Source organism: Ornithodoros turicata, unplaced genomic scaffold (assembly GCF_037126465.1).
Source record: "Ornithodoros turicata isolate Travis unplaced genomic scaffold, ASM3712646v1 ctg00000946.1, whole genome shotgun sequence".
Taxonomy (NCBI): domain Eukaryota; kingdom Metazoa; phylum Arthropoda; class Arachnida; order Ixodida; family Argasidae; genus Ornithodoros; species Ornithodoros turicata.
This window is the reverse complement of record NW_026999422.1, coordinates 489,381-512,044: the sequence shown is the minus strand read 5'-3', so window position 1 is coordinate 512,044 and position 22,664 is coordinate 489,381. Positions and strand designations below refer to the sequence as shown.

Sequence of the window (22,664 nt, the reverse complement as noted above, 5' to 3'; positions counted from 1 at the left end):
GTCCCACGGAGAATGGCCATTAGCCCCGCTTGTTTCTTCTTCTTCTTCTTCGTCCTCGGGGAAATGTCTCGTGGACGCCCATGCACTTGGCCCATGCATTGTGAAGGAAGGAGAAGCGATCTCCCTTGTGGCTATAATGGCCATTCTCCTTGGGACGAAGAAGAAGGAGCGTCCACGAGACAAGCGTGGGACGAAGAAGAAGAAGAAGAAGAAGCGTGCCTACACGGGGCAGACGACGAAGGCGGTCTAAAGGAATGGTGGATTCCGGAGCGTTTGATGTCTTCCAGGAACCAACAGTGACCGCCAGTGACACGTCCACAAAAGTAAGTCGAAGATGTTTGTGACTGGTAAGTTCAATAAGGATACTGCGGCGTAGCTGACGCTTAGAAGCAGTATACGTAGCCTTGCGGTACGAATCTGCCTGTATCAATTGAATGTGGATCAAGCAAACCAACCACAATATTTCATCCAAGTTAGCCATTCTATATTCACATTTGAAAGGCTATCAATTCGAATCTATCGACTGAAGAGCACAATAGGTGAATGTGTAGTTGGGTGGACGAGATAGAGTAAGGTATAGGGCAAGATGAGACAAAAATTTGCAATTGAATATGGAATTTTTATTTTTCGTGTTTTTCGAAAGAACAACCCACATTATCAGAGGTGTAGAGCTTCTGATTTGTAAATCAGAACGGATGTAATCGGTACTAAAATACAGAATAAGAAATTCAGAAATGCAGATTGTCTCAAGACGAGACACGCCGTGGTAGTGAACTACAAATTAGGTTTTGCAATTTGAGCACTTGCACAGCTCTCTTGAGCCCACCCCCTACATGGCGTGCATTAAAACCATGCAGAACCCTATTTTATTTCTCACCACCGTAACTTGCAAACAAGGCACCGCCAGTCGCTCGCTTTTGAGTGCGCTTCTGCTTTGCTGGAAACATCCTAGGACACAAGGAAATTTGCTGAAAAATCCTCAATAATATGCAAAAAAAAATTGAATCTCTAGAAACAAGCATTAGAACACCTAATTGTTGAGTGGTCAGCTTCTAAATTACATTAAGTTGTCGCGTCTTGCCCCGTGGATGCCATCCGATGCATTAATTTTTGAGTGAGACACCGGATAACCAAGACAGCCCATGTTTTGCATATATCTAAGCGAATGAATAAAGAAATAGGATGGGGTTGCACTGATAGAATAAACCTGGGACACGCCGCTGACAAGAAAAAGGATCGCAGAAAGTCGCGCCTTCTTTGCAGGTCCAGGCAGAAGTAACCGATCTATGTCCTTTTCCACACCAAGTTACTTTTAATTATCTTTTCACTCACGTCCACATATTTTCTTGCTTTCTCTCCGGTTCCTTCATGGCATTCTTTGTCATAAAACGTGATATTCAATCAATGACAATATTTTATTCAGGAAGTAAGTACCGCTGCCATTGAAATGATGCTGAACCATAGTGCGCCCACAGGGAATAAGATGCAAAGCGTTAGAATAGACCTCTACCAGAGAAACGTCGTCATGACATTGGTAGACAGACTGAAACGGAAACAGATCGGAAGGAGAGGGCTGGGTTCCACGAACGGGCACTTGTTCGCTGCCTGCCGGGTCATGAAACGGGTCATGAGAAGAAGTGGCAAGGTTGCCATCGTTCATCTCATCTGTCTGCTGAGGAGCTGCCGATACCGAAGTTTCCATGGTGTTATCGGGAACATTCACGGCCTGTGGATTGTCGGGATCACCACAGGAAGGGCTCCCTGTCCGTTGTCGTTTGGCAGGGCTGGCGGGGACCTGTTGACCTGTGGGAAGTGTCATACAGACGTTGGACCTCCCGTCCAGATTACGGCGGCAGGTCCGTGAAACGTTAGATCGCTCCTTTCAAAAGGCTCCGAACCCGTTTCATCCAGAAACGGCTTGAGCTGATCCAGGCGGTAACTCGTAAAGCTCGTGTGCACTTACTATACTTGTTCAGCTCGAACAATGGGGGTTTCGTCGTGGCTGTGTAGACTACTACGACGGCTTTTGCCGCCTTCTCTTCTTCGAGTACTTGTAGGTCCGTTATTACCGTGCGGGTACCCGCTGGCGGCCATAGTGACTGTACCTCAGCTAGCCAGCTTGGTCCCTGGAACCGCAGCCGTGACTCAGCCATGGCAGAAACGGCAAGACCTCTTGTCTAGGCGTCCGCTAGGTTGGATACTCCCGGACAGTGTCGCCAATGTGATGGATCGCTTTTTCCTTGTATTTTCATCACACGGTTCTTGACGAAGGGTTTCCATTTGCTGGCATTTCCCTTTATCCAAGTACAATGCTAGAGTCTGTCCAATATGTGGCCACATCCGTTATCTTTGGTAAGGAGTCGCACACTATAGTTTGGCGACACACACTCGTATCACAGCAACCATCAGCTCCAGCCGTAGGAGCGTAAGTTTCTTGATGGGCGCTACACGACTTTTCGCAAACACTAGCCCCACTTTAACGAAGAAAGCACAGGGTCTATAAGCTTGCGGACTTGCATCGGTGAGAATATGAAGTTCTGTGGAATAGTCGCTTTCTTCACCAGGTAGCAAGCATCGCTCCAGGGAAATACTGTGAAGCTGCAGTAACAGCGATCGTGTGCATACGGAATCGCCGCAAAATCGGAACCAAGTCAGGGTTCAATTTGGGGCCTTTTTTGAAGTGGTCGTTCAAAGACGTAGCACCTGGACCGTGCGAGGGGGCGTCGAAGACTACCCGTACTCTGGTCGAGGTGGTTCCATTGCGGATTACGGCTCGATGAGGCATGTAGTACGAGTATCGAGATTCCGGTGAGTCCACAAACCACTCTCTCTGCGTGGCCGTTCTCTATATAGCTTGGAATGGCCTCGTCGGCAGCCGTCTTACCAGACCTCGCAATAGGGATTTTGCCAACTCTAAGTAGTCTGCCATTTGAATTGTACCAGCCTTCCATGGAAGTGTTACCTCTTATCGGCCATCTTTCATAGTTAGCTGTCGTTGAAAGTCTTCCAGGATCGATGCGTTGTGTACTACGTTTGAAATATCCGTATCTGTTATGCCGATGCTGTCCAATTCCCGGAACCGTTTAAGAACGTCCGGCTCTTGATGTTGAGCTCCTCCAACGCGGAGTACGCACACGGCTGTCGTGGTCTCCTTAGAGAAGCGACGTTCCAGGGTCGTTGTGCCTTGGAAGGTCCATCCAAAGACCGTGGAAATAGCCACCCACTTCTCATTTCGGTCACATCGCTTCAGTTCTCCGGTTAGGAGTTTCCACGTCTGAACGCAGCCAATCAGGAGACTTATCCCGATCTCTGATGGGCTGGCCCCCTCCGTCGATGATGCCTCGAATATAAGCTGTGTTTTCGTCGGAGGTTGCCCAAGCACGGAATGTCTGCAGCAATACGCTGGCGTCGTGTTGAGCCTGCACACTGTGGCTGTGGGTTGCCATCATGTTGGTCGTACCAATCGAACTGGGTTCTGTTGAGGCGCTCTCGGATGACTGCGAAGGGTCGCAAAACGGCGACGCGTGTCGTCTCCCACAGTAGCGGCAACCAGTGATGGGCAGTACTTGAAGTACCAAGTACTCAAGTAGGAAGGGAGTTGCCTCAGGACAGAAGCCGCCGATATTTCGAACAGAGACTGTTCTTCTTCTGGGCACCGTCCTCATCATTGGCATGGTATTTAAAGGGTTAGGTGTGACGTGTTTAAAGGTTCATGCGAATTGTGGGTCAACAGCCCGGAGGGAAGAAAGGTCCGTACGGGTTTTTACGGCGGGAGTGAATGGCTGCTTTGTTAGAGTGTGGAGGGGATTATGTGAACGTAGTGATCTAGGCTACAGACCGGTTGCAGAAAAATGGAAGGTTCACGAACACGTGGACGAAACGGGACAACAGGCAACTAACACGACACACGCAGCAGCCGAACAAATCATTTCCAGCACCACAACCACAACTCTCCGCAACATCGCTGAGCCACCCCGAGAAAACGCTTACGCAAGCACCGTAATAGATATATCACGCTCACTAACCAGCGACGAACTACAAGTCCTCTCTAGGGGGTTAACATTCTGCCCTACACTCAATTCTGTTAACGAATACGAAATCCACAAAGACATATCAGACTTTGCAAGACGGCTACGCCTTAGAGAATTCTTCGCTCATACAACACAAGAAAACAACAACGACCTCCGACTACCATCAACCTGGACACCAAATCACGGCCGAGAACCCGCACTAGACCTGTACATTAAACAAGTAAGTAACGACATCCTTCGCGGTATTTCCCAAAGCTCGCGTGGTCACAACCTCACTAAAACACAACGTGACATCATCAATGCGCTAGCTGACAGAGATGATATCATTATCAAGCCCGCAGATAAGGGTGGGAGTATCGTCATCTGGCCCACAGATAAATATATCTCTGAAGCACATAGGCAACTCAACAGTACGCAACACTACCTCAAACTGGACCATGACCCAACAAAGGAGTACACGGCGCTAATAACCCATACCATACAGGACCTCCACGAACGAAAGCTCATCACACGTGATGACCTCAGATATCTCACCCCATCAAACACAGACGCAGGTCGTTTCTATTTACTGCCCCAAATCCACAAGGTACACGCCAACGAGCTCTATACGGCTGACATCCCCGGCAGGCCAATTGTATCTAATAACAACACACCAACAGAAAGACTCTCGAAATTCCTGGACCACTATTTAAACCATATTCCGACAACACTGCCATCGCATGTACAAGACACACCCCACCTCCTCAGAATAATCAGAGATATAAACAACACTCGTACATTTGGTAGGGACACAATACTAGCCACGCTGGATGTGACATCACTGTATACTAACATCCCACACAACGACGGAATCACAGCCCTCTGCAATACCCTTTCTACTACAAACACCAGAAAAGACACGGAAACCATACTCGCTCTAATGGACTTGGTTCTTAAACTGAACTACTTCGAGTTCAATGGTGAATACTACCTACAAGTACACGGTACAAGTATGGGCACACCAGTTGCACCCACATACGCAAATATCTTCATGGGGTTCCTAGGAAACAAAGTTCTCAGCGCCCTCTCATTAAAACCCACGGTGTACCTTCGATACATCGATGATATACTGATAATATGGGAACACGGGGAACATGAATTTCAAAAGTTCGTAGATCTACTGAACACCGCGCATAGCAACATAAAGTTCACATCACAACAGTCAACTCACTTAATTAACTTCCTCGACACCACGATATCACTAGACAACGGCAACCTCGTCACAACCCTGTACAAAAAGCCAACTGACAAACAACAATACCTTCACTTCAAGAGTCACCACCCGCGTCACTGTAAGGTTGGAATTCCTAATGGGCAGAGTGTAAGACTACGCAGAATTTGTTCAAACGACACAGATTACGCTGAGCAGCTTGACGAACTCTGCAGTACACTTGCCCAAAGGGACTATCCAGACTCCCTCCTAACCGAATTCCGTCGCAAGGCACTCACACTCGATCGAAACGAGGTTCTGGAAAACCGAAAAAATCCCGACGCGTGCCAAATAAGCTTCATCACAAGATATTCCAACGCACTTCCAAACATCAAAGCCATTCTACAGAAGCACGAGCCCCTCCTCCAAAGCAGTGACCGACTTAACAACATATTCACAAATCCCATACAGGTGACATACCGACGCGCAAGAAACCTGGCAGACTCCTTGGTCAATGCCAAAATCAGCAAAACGAGCGCCCCGTACACGGGAACACGACCCTGCAACCTCCCGCGCTGCAAAACATGCAAGCACATTCAACACGCTAACTCCATCAAAAGCACTGCGAGCAATTACACCCACCCCGTTAACCACGCATTCACATGCACAAGCTCCAATGTTATATACTGCATTGAATGCGGCGACTGCTCTATGCAATACATTGGTGAAACCGGCCAACAAATGAACAACCGCCTTACCGGACACAGAACCGACACGTCCAACAAACTCCCCAAAGCAGTCGCCGAATACTTTAACGTTCCTGGTCACAATTTTGACAACATTAAACTATATATTCTAGAAACCGGGCTTAGATCCACACGTGACAGACGTGATAGGGAGTCTTATCTCATATACAAGTTCAACGCTCTTCACCCGTCCGGTATCAACAAATCACAAGGCACCCTAGAAACACTTCACAAATAAAATATGCTTTTCCCATCTACCTCCATTTTCATCTGTTATGTTCTGCATGGCCACTGCTTTCTGCTCTCTTTATTGCATGCCACAACTTTGTATTACAAATATATATTAATAAAAAAATTTAAAAAAAATTAGCTCGTTCTCGAATTTTCCCCACGTAACCACTAACCTCCTTATCTTTCGCTATGCTTGCGAATTCTTGCCTGTTGTCCCGTTTCGTCCACGTGTTCGTGAACCTTCCATTTTTCTGCAACCGGTCTGTAGCCTACACTCTTAAAAATGAACTTCACCACATAGCACGCCCCTAGCCAACCACCATCCCGAGTGACATCGTTCTCTCCCCTGATTTGTTGAAAACGGGAGGCGTACGCCTTTCTGTGACACTTATGCAGAAATGTTAATTGTCACAAAAAGGCGGACGCCTCCCGTTTTCAACAAATCATGTGAGAGAACGATGTCACTCGGGATGATGGTTGGCTAGGAGCGTGCTATGTGGTGAAGTTCATTTTTAAGAGTGTAGATCACTACGTTCACATAATCCCCTCCATACTCTAACAAAGCAGCCATTCACTCCCGCCGTAAAAACCCGTACGGACCTTTCTTCCCTCCGGGCTGTTGACCCACAATTCGCATGGACCTTTAAACACGTCACACCTAACCCTTTAAATACCATGCCAGTGATGAGGACGGTGCCCAGAAGAAGAACAGTCTCTGTTCGAAATATCGGTGGCTTCTGTCCTGAGGCAACTCCCTTCCTACATCTCTACCGGTTCGCTGGATTTCTACCCAACCAAGTACTCAAGTAGTACTTTAAGTATATTTCTCTGTACTTGTACTTTACTTTAAGTACATTTTAAATCGTGTACTGTGTACTGTACTCGAAGTACTTTTTTTCCCGAGTACTTTTCCATCAAGTACACAAGTACCCAAACTTGGGACTCCAGACGAGAAATCACAAAAGAGTACCAAAAATGCACCCCACTAGAAGTGCTAAAATGACAACAAGAAGACGAAAACACACAGATAGGGCTATCTCTGAAGTTTCGTCGTCTTGCTGTCATTTTAGCGCTTCTAGTGGGATGCAGTACCAAGATTCCCAGTGTGACATTTTACCAAAAGGGATTTTTGTGCTTTTAAAGAGCATATTTGCTGAAGCAAATCTATTGTTGAGAGGCTTGAAATGTTGAAAAAGTATCAACGGTTCTATGATTATGTAAAACGAATGGAATGCATAGACACGCACACATTATGACACTGCAACCGGCAGCGCACAATGGTCAACTCAACTGAATGGCAAACTGGACAATTGTCATTTCAGTTTTCCCAATGCAAGGTTCTATGCTTTTTTACATTGTCTCCTTGATCATTGGCAATTAATTTACATCACAATGTGTGATTACATTACACGATGGGCACTCTGAAAGATACATCTACATATAAATATGAAAGTGGTACATCTCTCTGTAGTCGTTTTAACCAGTACTTAGTAGTTGTTGGACTCAGAAATAGGCCGGTATGTAATACCACAGATGCCTGCATGCATATTCATAAAAGAATTACGGACTCAATTTTTCTTTTTCCAACTACTGCAGAAGTCTGTCCGTCCGTCGTTCCTCCAATTAAAAAAACAGTACGGCTCATGACTGTGAGGATTTACAAGTCAAACAAATTAAACTTGTTATTGACTTATTAGCTCCTTTTTTGACACACATTTTCAACTTGTCTTTTACAACCGGGGTTTTTCCTTCTATGATGAAAGTGGCTAAGGTGATACTAGTATTAGGTAAAGGTGGAGATCCCAATGTATTTGGCCTATTACAGGCCAATATCTTTATTGCCAATATTTTCGTAACATGTTTGAACATATTATTCACAAGAGGTTGTCGGCTTTCTTTGAGAAATATGATGTCATTACTGACCGTCAGTTTGCGATTCGTAAGTCGGGGTCAACTGAGACCGCGCTTTTATGTCAAAATGCGTTGTCATTCGCAACATCCAAAATAGGCAATTCACCTTAGCAGTCTACATTGACCTCACAAAGGCATTTGACCTTCTTGACCACTCAGTATTACTAAACAAACTGGAAGAGTACGGAATTCGTCGCAATGCACTTTTGCTTCTTTGTTCGTATTTAACTTCACGTGAGCAATATGTCTCAATAGAGGGATATTGCTCCGATAAACTGAAAATCCTGACCGGTGCTCCGCAGGGCAGCATCCTAGGGCCCTTGTTGTTTAACCTGTACATTAACGCCATTGTTAGCGTGGCATCCGATGCTACGATTTTTATTGATGCACATGATGCTGCCATATTTTTCGCTGGCGCCACAGTTGAGGCAAGAACTCGTATGGCAAACACCGCCCTTCAGGCAATAAGTCAGTGGGCGGAAATTAACCATTTACTTATAAATACTAAAAAAAAAACGAAAGCTGTGCTATAAAAGCCAAAAAAAAACAAAGTAGTAAATAACTTAGTTGATGTGTATATGGGCCATGATCATCTTGAAATGGTCCATTTGCGACAACGCGTATGCGCATGCCCAGCCCTTGAGTCCGACATCTTTGAGTGGAAAACATCGCTGTGGACCGACCTGTGGGAAACTGTCATGTTCATTGTGGGGAGATAATCGGTTTCAAGGTTACGCGGACGTTTGAGGTCTGGTAACGAGTACAATGCGCTTTCACCCTCTTTCCGCATTCTTCTTCCAATCTTCCCTTGCTACTTTCCCACGCAACGTGCCAGTCCGAAAAGCGCGTCCCCATTATTGGGGGGGAAGACACGACGTTCGACATTCCGTCGCCAGGGGCGACGCGAATATGGAAATGGTCCATTGTAAAGGTCGTTAAGACGCTTGGTGCATATTTTTCCGAAGACCTATCCCGGGAGTGCCACATATCCCATGAAAAGGTCAAAATATCAAGGTCGATAGGACTTTTGAACCGTCTGCGTCATGTCTTGCGTTCGAGGGTGAAATTACTTGTATACAGTTCACTAATTTCTTCTGTCTTGCGCCATTGCATTATTGGTCTGGTGCACAGGAACGCTGAGAGACATCTAACTACTTTACTGACCCTACAGAACCTACAGAAACGGGCAGTGCGTATAATAGCCGGTGTACCTTACGATAAACACACACACAGTCTCTGTTTACCACTTTCAAGATAATGTACAACTATCATATGTTCAACTTTTTTCTAGTTGCCACACGACAAAATAATAATCATATGTTATCCTTGTTTGCGCTACGACACTTGCCACACACACCGTACTTGCCACTGTGACAAATGGACAATACCCAGGTTTAGGGCTAACTACGAACATCAGTCCCTGTCTTGTACCCCTCCGTACGGTTTACACAGTTTTCATACCCAGAAGGTCCTTTTCTTCCTTAAGATCGTTGTTTATTAAATTTGATATTTGGGAATAGCAGCTCAATTTCTTGTTATATTATACGCAGTGTGGTATTGTGTATATTGTATTGTGCAGTATTGTACTTGCATTGTAGTGTTTTGCCATCGCACTACATAGATGGTTTTGTTCATTTGCTGCATGCCGGCGCGACGATTATGCTAAAGGGGTAGTGCCCTTGTCAAGCAGCTTCGTGCTGCTTTTTGGCTTCCCCCTGATTGAATTCTTTATGTGGAAGTTGCAATACAGCATCGTTTATCGTTATCGTTATAAAGAACGGCGTACCTGGTTCGTCCCATTAATGACCACTGGCTTAAGATCTCACTGGAACGTACTAGACAGGGTGTCCTAAGGAAAGTGGTAGACCCAATGACTAATCAACGGAAGCCTGAGGCTATACTTGTGGTACTTGAGTCGCATACAGGTGCACATCAAAAGTTTAACTCTGGTACCATAAATATATAGCCTGAGGTTTCTGTGTATCGATCTCTTAGGGTGCTCTGGTCCATTTTTCCTCCGCCACACTCTCTATGGCGTGTCCTTGTCTGTAATTTTAAATCAATGGTTCAACAATTCCTTGCAGGTTGTGGACGAAATATCCAGGGAAAAGTAACAGCCAACAGTTTGCTTGGTTTTTTCCAGCATTTTTTGGAGAAAGCATTACAAATTGTAAAACTATGAATTCGAAATTAGACAGATTATACATGCGTTGATCATGCCATTGTCTGTGAAAATGTTGCAGTGTTGAATTCCGTTACCATTGACGGCAGCCTCCTCGCTTCGGGTCGTGTGCTTGTTCAATGTGTCAGTGATGATGACCATCCTGTGTTTGCACAGCTCTGTGATATTTACGTGGTAGAACCAATTGTTTTTGGCGGTTGCACAGGTCCCTGACACAGCTGAATGTGACAGCCATTTTCACATGTATGTTGTAAACTTCACCTCCCAATAAGTAGTAATAGATAAAAATTCAGGGCTCCCACAATGAGCAGCTCATCGTTGAGAAAATTGGAAACAGACACGTGGTCAGCGCATGGTTTGCACTCTGCTATGTGTACCATTCCCTTGCGAGGTCACTGCATTTTATTTGGCAACGAGGTGACATCGCAAAAGCCCGTTATTCTTTAATCATGTACGCGGGATGTATCTTGTTAGAGTATATTGCGAGTTCTTGCGAGTGCTGTCAAAAGCAGACTTTTTAGCCTTAGAGGGAGAGACCGGACCCCCCCAATTCGAATCTCAACTAACGCTACCATACAATTTCTCAACGCTGCCTTGACCAGAGTGCAAAATGTCACCTCTGTATTTGCTGTTGAAAATTTATTACACCATTTAAAGACTGAGAGCGCGACTTGAATATAGGCCGCACCATACACCGGTAGTGACGTCATTTTTCTGTCATTTCGCTAAATATATTCACCGGAACTTTTTGACCTGCCTTGATGCGTTTCATGCTGCGCATGGGAATGGAACTTCGTCGTTCTTGCGCTCACTGTTCGTGACGTCACGGTGGGCAAGAAACCGAAACCGGATGTGGTACGGGTGTTCGACTTAATTCAATCCCTCGAAAACTATTCCATTTTCAGATGTGTCCTTGCACATAGAGTATGCACGCCGGGAGGAGAACGTTATTCAGGCGTCATCTGAATACCCGCTGGGGTCCCTATGTTGTCCCTTTTTAATCTGCTTTTGCTGTGCCATTCCGATGTCATTCAAAGGCCGCATTGCATCGAAAGAGTTCCATCAATTGTTTCCGGCATGGTTGTGTACACATTAAGGCAGTCCATTACTGCCATGCCGATGTTCACCTCTGAGACCCTAAATGAAATATCTCTATACCGGACTTGGTATAGTTGGCCTGGGTAACAAGTCAGCTGGCATCATGGCTTGCATATCATTTAATTCTGTGCAGTTCTAAGTAACATGCACATAGTTCAGTGCCACACATAAAAACACTGTGGTGTGCATGGGCCATCCTCACGGCACAGAACGAACAGAAGCTAAGGTGCATAAGTCCTATCGCTGCTATCACTCTTAAAAATGAACTTCACCACATAGCACGCTCCTAGCCAACCGTCACCCCGAATGACAACGTTCTCGCCCTAGATTTGTTGAAAACGGGAGGAGGAGCCTATTTTGTGCCGTGCATAATGGCCACAAAATAGGCTCCTCCTCCCGTTTTCAACAAATCAGGGGCGAGAACGTTGTCATTCGGGATGATGGTTGGCTAGGAGCGTGCTATGTGGTGAAGTTCATTTCTACGAGTGTACACTCTTAAAAATGAACTTCACCGCATAGCACGCTCCTAGCCAACCATAATCTCGAATGATATCGTTATCTGCCCTGATTTCTTGAAAACGGGAGGCGTACGCCTTTTTTGTGACAATTATGAACAGCATAAGTGTCACAAAAAAGGCGTACGCCTCCCGTTTTCAACAAATCAGTGCAGATAATGATATCATTCGAGATGATGGTTGGTTAGGAGCGTGCTATGCGGTGAAGTTCATTTTTAAGAGTGTAGAGTCACAAAAATGCCGTGTGTATAGCTCACCCGTCTTTTACACCCCGTGGGCCTGATGACCTTCTCACGGAGGGGTGTAAAAAGCAGGCAGAAGGGCGTAAACAGCAGGATACACTCCCCTTTACACTCAAATGGGGGTTAGACAGTTAAGTGTGTGGGGTGTAAACTGTGCAATGCGCCCCTTTCAACACCTAAAGTGGTGTGAAATTTTCAGTGTGTGGTTGGTGCCAAATCATGCAAACAGCGTTGGGACGGGTTCGACTCTGTCAGATATGTATCCCTGTTACATGGCCAGCCTTCCACAACCGTTAAAATCAAAATCAATTGTGTCGTAAAATAAGGGCAGCGCCAGTAAGCGAGTGCATTTGTCAACTTCTAAAAAGACGTCGACTCCAATGCTTCACGGACAGATTCACATACACTTTCTGGAGTTATACGCGCGTTTTTCAAGGCAGTTCGCTTGGAAGGCCGTCGGAGGCTGATCGTGTAGAACTAGAACGGGTAATAGTCAACTCAGATGGCTCCTGTACTGTTCGTGTAAACGAGGCCATAGTGTGCCGTACGTTTCCTGGGATGTCACAAAATACCCCAATGTTAATATACGTTACGTGTAATATAATGTAATAAATGTAATATACGTGTTAAAATACGACGCAATGTTACTCGTCTTTGTCTATTTCACAAAATTTTTTATCATAACGATATCCTCCGACACTCTTTAATTTCTTGTCCGTCACATATCTCTTCACGGCTGGACAATGCACAGAAGGTTGGCATTCCCTTTTGCACCACTAACGTATACTTTCAGTCATTTCTGCCCAAAACCTCACTCGAGTGGAACAGCCTTCCAGGCTCTATTTCATCCATTACTGCCCCTTCATTATTTAAGAATGCTCTTTGTGATCATCTGAACGCCACATAGTGATTATTTTTTTCCTTTTTTTTTGTCTAATTTTTCATTGTTTTGTGTCTTCTGTATGCATCCTCTTATATTTGAACTTATTGTTACATACGCCCCTCCCCTCTGTAATGCTCAAAGCCCTGAGGGTATCATAAATAAATAAAAATAAAATGTAGAGAAAACGAGAGAGAAAAAAAAGCCCTGTAGTTATTGGGCTCTCTCTGCGTGTACAATTCGTCACCGAAAAACTTCACTTGACACAATAATAAGGAAAAATAAGATGCCTTACCAAGTTGGGTACTGAAAAGGCTTTCCATGTTCTTCGTGCATAGGGCTTCATAACGTTTGGGCAGACTTGTGCGTAACGCGTTACTAGTAATTGCGTTACTTGTAATCAATTACTTTTCTGAGTAATTTTTCGAGTAATCATTTACCTTTCTGAGTAATCGATTACTCAGTAATTGATTACTTTTCCGGCAGATATTAGCTTATCTGCCCCAAGTCAAGCCCCTGGTGCCGTCAGCCTTTGTTGGGCTGTGTTCTACTATAGCAAGCGGAGGTCATTGTAATGACGTTCTGGAATTTCAAGGTCTCTCTCCCTAATCTCTTCTTACACCAGTGTGATGGTACCTGAAGATTTGGAGGTTTATAGAGTCACGGGGAAGTTCCAGGCAATCGGGTCAACGTCTTCCCTTGCGATAAATACAGTAGACGTACAGATCTCCTTACCCTAGGCGTTTTTGTTTTTGTTGTTATCTCAGCTGTTCCGCTGTTGAACCTTTCTCTGTTTGTTATTTTTATTTTTTACTTTTTCTGAGGCACCCAAAGACTGTTATAATTTGCGTGAATGCAGAGTAACGACTGGAGTAACGCGTTACTTTTTTACTCGTTACTCAATTACATTTGGAGTCGAGTAATGGGTAACGGTAATTAATTACTTTTCCCGCAGAAGTAACGGTAACGGTAATCAATTACTTTCTTCGAGTAACGGGCACAAGTCTGCGTTTGGGAGCTTTGAAATTTGAGATTTTTGGTATGTCGTACGCTCTCGCGCTTGCGTGCGTAGGGGACTGCTTTGGTGGATCTGCGCATGCCCATAACAGGAAGACAGATTCGTGCAGTGCGCAGAACCACCAACGCTAACACTTACGCACGCAACGCGATAGCGTACGATATACTAAAACCGTCGATTTTCGAACTCTGTATATTTACTTTACCTCGTGCAAAGCCCGTATCGAACCTGCGGTACGGATACTTGTCTCCACCCGCTCACGTCTGTTTCCTCACCGACGATCTATCCGTTATTTTTTTCCTTTCGTAAATAACTTTATTATGGAAACAGGTTGTTCCCCGCGGGCAGAGCAACTCGAAAACTGTGAAGGTTTTGAACGCAGGCGTACATGCAATTCATTGTTCGTGCAGTTAATCGATAAGCACAGTCCTCACAATGGTGACTTTTCTCAATCGCAGGAGCGAACGGAACCTTCCCACCTTGACTGCAGCAAAACCGGTATTGTAGTGGTATTGTGCATTGTCATTGTTCTGGCCTTGGCCCTGGCAGCACTCATCCTGGTTTTCACGAGAAACGCGGAACAATCGACGCCGGGGGAAGCTGGGATGGAGCCGACTCGCAAGTCCATCACGCTTCCGAAACTCCGTCCGGGGTCTTCTGAATACGTTACTGACGATTACACAGACTACGACGTACCCGAGACGACTCGACAGGAACCGGCAGAAGGAACCACGCCCCTGAAAGAGTCGGGAAAGGTCTGCGACACCGATGATTGTGGGTTCATCCGCGAGTACATCGGGGCTCTGCTAGACACGGACGAAGACCCGTGTGGCAACTTCTTCTCGTTCGTCTGTGGAAAAGCTGACCGGCTGAGAGAGACCGGCATGTACATTGATCCTGCTGCTACCGAAATTATGGGTGAACTAAACCTGACGAGAGCCATACTAAAAAGTCTACGGACGGAAAAAATCCCCAGAAACGGAAAAACTGCATTTCAGCAAGCCGCAGCGCTCTACCAGCACTGCGAGGATGATGACAGCGAAACATCCGCGAGAGTCATCAGAGATTTCTTAGCCGAACACCATATGGATCTAGCAGGAAGCCTGTCATTCGACCCCATAGATATCACGGTCAAATTTATATTTGAGATTGACATTTGTCCTATTTTTTGCATGAACTACTTTGGTTCGCAGGGTAGAAATTATTTCGAGCTGGAGTTCGCAAACGTAGCATTAGTTACAAACGAAGACTACGTCAATGATACTCTTTCTTCTGTGTATTCCGCAAAGCTACCTCCTATCGCGGAAAACATCACGGAGGCAACCCACAATATATTTCTTCTCCCGACGCCATATGATCAGAAAGAGGAGGACCGAGTGTTTGAATTGTGGAGAATAGGATTAGAAAATGAAGACGAGGCCCTTTCCAAAGTGTGGACTGAAGCTCTCCAGCGGTACACGACATCTAGAGCGTTACAAAACTTGACCATACATATGTCACCATATAGCTTTATTTATTTTCACAGCTTTTTTGGTGCGCGAAGGAGCCTTTCCGCAGATGACATCATGTTATTTTACGCCTGGAATACTTTGCTGTTCCTCCACCGAATTTCGGTGGGTCCAGAAAAGGCGTGCGATGAAATCATTGTCCAGTACATGCCGAACGCGGCTGGTTCTGCTGTAGTCTCCCACTTACTTGAAAGGACGAGGATGAAAGGCGTTATAGAAATGATCCAAGAAATCATCAGTGAAGTCGAGAAGTCATTAAGAACCACATTGTTGCTGGACGAAGAAACACGCGCTGGGGCCTTGAAGAAGTTATCGATGCTCGAGATTAGAACGGGATTGGCCCCAAAACTGAATACATCAGAGAAACTCAACAAGTTTTACGAAAATCTTCCAGACTTAAACGGCCCTTACCTCTGGGACGTCCTAAACGTTAGCGCATACAGGAACCAAAAGCGCTGGAAGCATGCATTGAATGGTTTCCATGAGTTCTACGTAGGATGGGAAACCGACACCAGTCGTCCATACACCAGCAATGCGTTCTATAGACCTCTGTTGAACCATGTTACATTCCTTGTTCCCATGATGTTGAAGCCGAACTTCAACTTGGGGGCCCCTCCTGAAATAAACTATGGTGCGCTGGGATCTACAGTGATTCATGAGATAATGCACGGATTCGACACATATGGCCGTCAGTACGATCTCAACGGGACAAAAACACCGTGGTTCACCAAAAAGAGCAATAAGACGTTCCAAAAGTGGGAGCTTTGTTACGTGAAACACATCGAGAACGCTCCGAAAGCAAGAGGTTATTCTAGGACTCCATTGGAATATCAAGCAGATGCCCTCGGCATGAACAGTCTTCTAAAGGCGTACCAGAAGGCCGCAAAGAGGTCCAGTGTTTACCTGGGCAACGTGAAAGGTTTCACGAGGGATCAGCTCTTCTATATTGCCAAGTGTCTGATTTGGTGCGAGTATGACTACACAGTTCTAACCCGGGGACTTCCTTCATGGGATGAAAGATGCAACGTGCCTCTCATGAACTCTGAGCACTTCAGCAAAACATTTGCTTGCCGGGAGGACTCGCCCATGAATCCACCCGAAAAGTGTCCCTTCTGGTAGACATTAATTGCGTAGAGTTAATTCTGGTACACTATTGTGGTGTTTTCATCGGCATGGCGTTACAACGTAGTCTATTAACACGTATTGGCGGTTCACCGGGTCGACATGTACCAGATTTTGATTAAGTGACCAGTGATTAAACATGGGATAACATGACGCATGCTTGTAGTTTCGGATTCGGTTTGCCCACATGCGACCCTCCACGGCAGAACGACGTCGAATCGGTACAGTCATTGGAATTTACTTCAGTTAACTGCAGCCCAAGGCAGAGAAGTAAATATATTTCCTGAATTGTGGGCTCGAGCAGACTACGTACCACACTCTTAGAAATGAACTTCACCACATTTCACGTTCCTAGCCAACCATAATCTCGAATATCGTTACGTGCCCTGATTTGCTGGAGAGCTGGAGGCGTACTCCATTTTTGTGATAATTACGAACTGCATAAGTGTCACAGAAAAGGCGTACGCCAACCATTTCTAGCAAACCGCGGCACATTGCGACATCATTCGAGATAATGGTTGGCTAAAAGCGTGCTATGCGGTGAGGTTCATTTCTAAGTGTGTACGACCGGCGATTTCTTTTTGAGTGGCTTAGTTGGTACTTAGTTGAGGCCCTATTCACCAACCAAGGGTGATATCCTACACTCTTAAAACAAAACAAAACACCACATAGCACGCTGAAGGCCAACCATTGTACAGACTACAGAGTGATAGCTGTACCACTCTCGATTTGTGAAAAGCGGAGGGCGTACGCCTTTTTGTGACAATTAACATTTCTGCATAAGTGTCACAAAAAGGCGTGCACTCTTAAAAATGAACTTCACCGCATAGCACGCTCCTAGCCAACCATTATCTCGAATGATATCGTTATCTGCCCTGATTTGTTGAAAACACGGGACGTACGCCTTTTCTGTGACAATTATGAACAGCATAAGTGTCACAGAAATGGCGTACGCCCCCCGTTTTCAACAAATCAGGGCAGATAACTATATCATTCGAGATAATGGTTGGCTAGGAGAGTGCTGTGAGGTGAAGTTCATTTTTAAGAGTGCACGCTTCCCGTTTTTAATAAATCACGGGAGAGAACGGTGTCATTTGGGTTGATGGTTGGCTACATTGTTAAAACAGAACCTCACCACATAGCACGCTCATAGCCAACCATCATTCGGAATGATATTCTGTGTATTGATTTGTTGAAAATGGGAGGAGGCGCCTATTTGGGACAGATTGTCTTGTCCCCGATAGGCGCCTTCCCCCTGTTTTGAACAAATCAGGACTCAAAATGATATTATTCGGAATGATGGTTGGCTAGGAGCGTGCTATGTGGTGAAGTTCTGTTTTAACAGTGTAGCAGCGTGCTGTGCGGTGAAGTTCATTTTTTAAGAGTGTATCAACTCGGGCAAGGTGGTCCGGACATCATCGGTGATTTTTGATTGGCAAAAATATTTGTAGCCTAACTCACATGAGATGGAACATCATGGAGATCAACATGGATGGAGAATGGATTTCTGTAGCTCCCGAGAGAGAAAAAAAAATCCTTAAGAATATGGCAGGTCCGACGCGCTTTCAGGCATAGTGATTTTGACGTTTAATATTTTTTTAACGAGCGGCTTTGAATTTTTTCCTTGCACTGCCAGCTATGTTACCTAACAGTGCTCTGGTTTAGTTCAGGCGGGGATTTTGTTTTACAGCGAACAATACGCACAGTTGGTGCCGAGGACGAAAATCGCTCATATACACTCTTAGAAATGAACTTCACCGCATAGCACGCTCCTAGCCAACCATCATCTCGAATGATGTCGTTATCTGCCATGATTTGTTGAAAACGGAAGGCGTACACCTTTTTTGTAACAATTATGAACAGCATAAGTGTCACAAAATAGGCGTACGCCTCCCGTTTTCAACAAATCAGGGCAGATAACGATATCATTCGAGATGATGGTTGGCTAGGAGCATGCTATGCGGTGAAGTTCATTTTTAAGAGTGTACTTGTGTACGTGTCCGTGAAACGAGAAAGGTGGAGCTCTATAATCCGATATCAAATTTAGACGTTCAAATTTAGGCCAGGTTGCTGTCACGCATGGAGGCGTCTACATCACGTGGCGTGTGAAAAAATGCCGTTTTTGAGCGCTCATATCTAAAGAACTTAAAATTCTTCAAACTTCGTAAGGACATGTTTTCGTATACGATATTTCAATGCACAGAAAATCGGACTTTGTTTCCTAGCACAATAAAAGTTAGAGCGTGCATCCGACTGTGCTGCGTGTAATTACCGCCTGGAGGCGCTGCAATAAGTTCACTGGTCGATATTCACGTTTCTCGTGACACAGCGGAACGACGTGGTACTTGTTGTCTACTCGAGGAGATGTCTCTCAGTTAGCATTGAAGTATATAGACAACGGTTTCTGTGTCCCTTCGGCGAGTACTTTGCTATGCCATGAGCAGCCGCTGCTGGTAATGAACAGCGAGGAACGCTACCCCCCAGTGGAGCTGTATCGGACTTCAGGTAAAAAAAACAAAAAAAACAAACTAAGGTAGTCATTATGAGAGTGAGTGATTCCTGTACCTGTTGCAGTAGGGATTTCGTGTGTAACAGCTGCGTGTTGACACTGTTTCGACTCGCCGCTGCTTTACAGTCTATATCTTCGCCATGAACATGAAAGTAGGTGAAGACCGTATCCACTGCGCGATATATATGAACAGGCACAGACAGAAGGCACTTGTTATGTGTATGTCTTCGTGGGATGATGCGTTCTGACGCCCAAACAGTATTGTAGCGTGGGCGAGTCCGATTTCCTTTGCCACAACTTCTAATGCAATCAGTCATATGTCAATAAATAGTGTGTGGTGGTGGTAGAAAAGCTCGTCTCGTCTTTACTGGCATGTCCTAGAGAGATTGATGTAAACATCGAATTTTGTGCACGTACACTGTTAAAACTGGTGGTGGTGGTGGTGGTGGTGGTGATAGGGCTTGCCGTTTTCGGCCTCACGTAAAACTGAAGTTCCCACATAGCACGCTCCTAGCCAACCATGATACCGAATGATATCATTCTGTGTCCTGACTTGTTCAAAACAGGGGGGGGGGGAGGCGCCTATCTGGCAGAAGATAATCTGTTTAGATAGGCGCCTCCTATCGGCGCCAAATGGGAGGCGTACGCCTTTTTGTGACACTTATGCGGAAATGTTAATTGTCACAAAAAGACGTACGCCTCCCGTTTTCCACAAATCATGTGAGAGGTCGATGTCACTCGGGACGATGGTTGGCTTGGAGCGTGCTATGTGGCGAAGTTCATTTTTAAGAGTGTAGGAGAGTGCATTGCGGCGAACTTACGACAATAGTATATCCCACTATATGTTATGTTACGCTACCACTGTTTGCCGTCTAGCACCTGTCCTGTCGTCTCCTCCCTCTGTCCCAGTCCCAGTGCTAGTTCGTCATGCAAGATCAACACCAACACGCCCGGTTTTTCACCTTGATGAACATCCACCATCCGGTAACTACCTCAGATTTATTTCAGTGAAGTTCTAGTGCAATGAAAACACAACTGTTATAGTGGTTTTCTTCTCGGGTGCCTCTGTCCTGACGCGCATCATCCGGTGTGATACCACGGATGCAGTTGTCAGTTGTACTAATTTGTTATACTAATTTATGTGCGTCTAGGTTTGATTCGTGCTGTGAAGTCACGTAGTGCTCCTACGCGTCAGCTGTGTCGAGGCATCGTTAATAAACTTATCAGTCAGAAATATCGGGTGTAGTTCCGTGGACGGGCTTATGGCTTTTTCTAAGTAGCCGGAGTGTTCAGAAGCGAAATAATGCACTAAAGTGAGAGAAGACCATATAGCGAATATAAAAAAAAAACAAGAATTACAAGAATGTGTGATATTAATAACGCTTTACTTCTGCTATTGCTTTACCGTATTAACTCGCATTTCCCGGCATCCCGGGTTTTGCGAGGTAGACCAGCTTTTACGATCCGCCCTCCTGGTCTATCCCGGCATGCCGGATTAAGCGAGGTCAACGACAATTCGAGCACCAAACATTTATTACAGGACATAGAATGACCAATATCGACAGCTGCTACACTCATTTAGATCTGGTCGTCACCAGAATCGCAGCTGTCCTCGTCTGTAAGGCCAGCCGGGTCTCCGTCGTCTTCGAGCGCTGCAGAGCTTGATGTCAAAGTGTTGCGCAGACGATGGTGCAGCACGTTGGTTTCCATGCCACCAACAAGTCCGCACTTTACAAAGGACTGTTCAATAACGTCTTCGGAAATGCGGCCCCATGCTTCTTTTACCCAAAGTGCGACAGTAAGGTATGAAGCGGAACGGCCCTTTCCGGCCCTTGTGTATTCAACCTCGCCGTCCCGTAGCCACGCCGTCCAAAGTTCTTTCATTGCTGTCTTGAATATCCTATTCCACACAACATCAGCAGGCTGCAGCAGAGGAGTCATTCCGCCAGGAATAATGGACAAAACTGTATTATAATGTTGCTTGAAGCTTGATTTCGTCACGGTTTTCAGGTGCGACGGCGCACTGTCCATTACAAGCAATGAACGGGGCCTGAAAAAGGCACCTGGTCGGACACCCCACACTTTCTGCTCGTAGCAGTTCATGAGTTCAGCCCTCATACTGCCCTTCATTGCCACAGAAACGACGACATCCTTAGGGAAATCAACTTTTGGCACATTTCTTAGTCCCTTGAATATAATCATCGGTTTCAACTTTGTGCCATCTGCCATGGCAGACAGGACAACGGTGTACCTTAACTTCTCTTTCCCGGTGGTTTTGCATATGACATGCTTGACGCCCTTGAAGTCGTAAGTCTTACTGTGTGGCAAATCAAACCACATCGGCGTTTCGTCCATGTTACCGATATTCCGAAGTTCTATCTCACTGATAGCTGAATTGTGGTAGCTATAAAAGGACTGGCACAGCAAATCAGCATTTCCTGGCACCTTTTGCCCCACACTGGTGACTGTCCTGTTCACTATGCTGTATCTGTGTACAAAACGCCCCAACCACCCGTTGCTGGCCTTGAAATCCGTTCCACTAGAGGTTTCTGTCAAAAGTTGCTCCGCTCGCAACTTGATGCGAGATGCTGACACAGGCATACCCTGTTTGCGCTCCTCTGCTATCCATGCGACAAGTTCTTCCTCCATGGCAGGATACTTCGCACGTTTCTTTGCAGTCTCCTCAGTGGAAGGCACATTTCTTCTCTTTCGGATGGCGACGTCTTTCTCAGCCTTGCACGCGTTGAGCTTCTCTTGCTGCTTCATCCAGTCCTGGACGCACGGGCGAGGAATCGAGAAGAAACGTGCCGTGGCACTGATGTTTCCACGAAGTTCCGAAAGTTTTTCTAGTACTTCCAATTTGAAGGCTAATGTGTAGCTTCGCATGCGCCCGCGACCAGCACTTGTTCCTTCTTCCATGCTGCCAAATTGTGGAATGCCGCAGGGTCCTCAACTACAAAACTCCCAAAACGGGTTACAATACGGGTCAGTTAGAACTTCTTGATGACGTGGCGGGGATAGGGCGTTCTTCCCACTGACCTCCTTGTGGCTGTCATTGAACCATGCATAACCCCCGGAGCCCCAGTCTCCGGGAGCATTGTACTATTGAGTGTGGTATTTCCCGGCATGCCGGAAAATACGGGTTTTCCCGTCATGCTGGTCAACCTCGGTTTATTCCGGCATGCCGGGAAATGCCCGGTAATACGGTACGAATGCCATTAGAAATAATGTATGCCGTAATCACCACTTCGACCTTGTATCGCCAACTGTAGGATGGGACAATCACCACTTTGACCTCGGGAATGCGCTGGAGAAGCATTCCAGAGGTCAAAGTGATGATTACGGTACACATTATTTCTAATGGCATTCGCAAAGCAGTAGCATAGGTAAAGCGTTCATGATATTAATATCACGGTGCCCGATAACAATACGGGTTTTCACTCGAATCTTCGCGGCCCATGCATTGTGAAGAAGGAAGAAGG

At 45.7% G+C, this 22,664-nt stretch overlaps 1 protein-coding gene and 1 long non-coding RNA gene across 2 annotated transcripts; both read left to right on the top strand.

The window, feature by feature from the left end:
- The first annotated feature begins 139 nt into the window (after positions 1-139).
- On the top strand, positions 140-16,830 carry LOC135375820 (endothelin-converting enzyme 1-like). Its single transcript, XM_064608467.1, has 2 exons — positions 140-323; positions 14,502-16,830. The coding sequence occupies exons 1-2, from the start codon at positions 255-257 to the stop codon at positions 16,668-16,670; spliced, it is 2,238 nt and encodes a 745-aa protein (XP_064464537.1). The 5' UTR covers positions 140-254; the 3' UTR covers positions 16,671-16,830.
- A 1,785-nt stretch (positions 16,831-18,615) lies between these two features.
- Positions 18,616-19,534, top strand: LOC135375808 (uncharacterized). The gene is made up of 2 exons (XR_010417399.1): positions 18,616-19,178; positions 19,248-19,534. It is a non-coding gene; the product is annotated as an uncharacterized LOC135375808 (long non-coding RNA).
- Positions 19,535-22,664: the final 3,130 nt, after the last annotated feature.

Coding starts and splice junctions, on each gene's coding strand:
- LOC135375820 (XM_064608467.1), top strand. CDS start 255: ATGGTGGATTCCGGAGCGTTTGATGTCTTCCAGGAACCAACAGTGACC. Junction 324..14,501: donor CCAGTGACACGTCCACAAAA/GTAAGTCGAAGA, acceptor TCTCAATCGCAG/GAGCGAACGGAACCTTCCCA.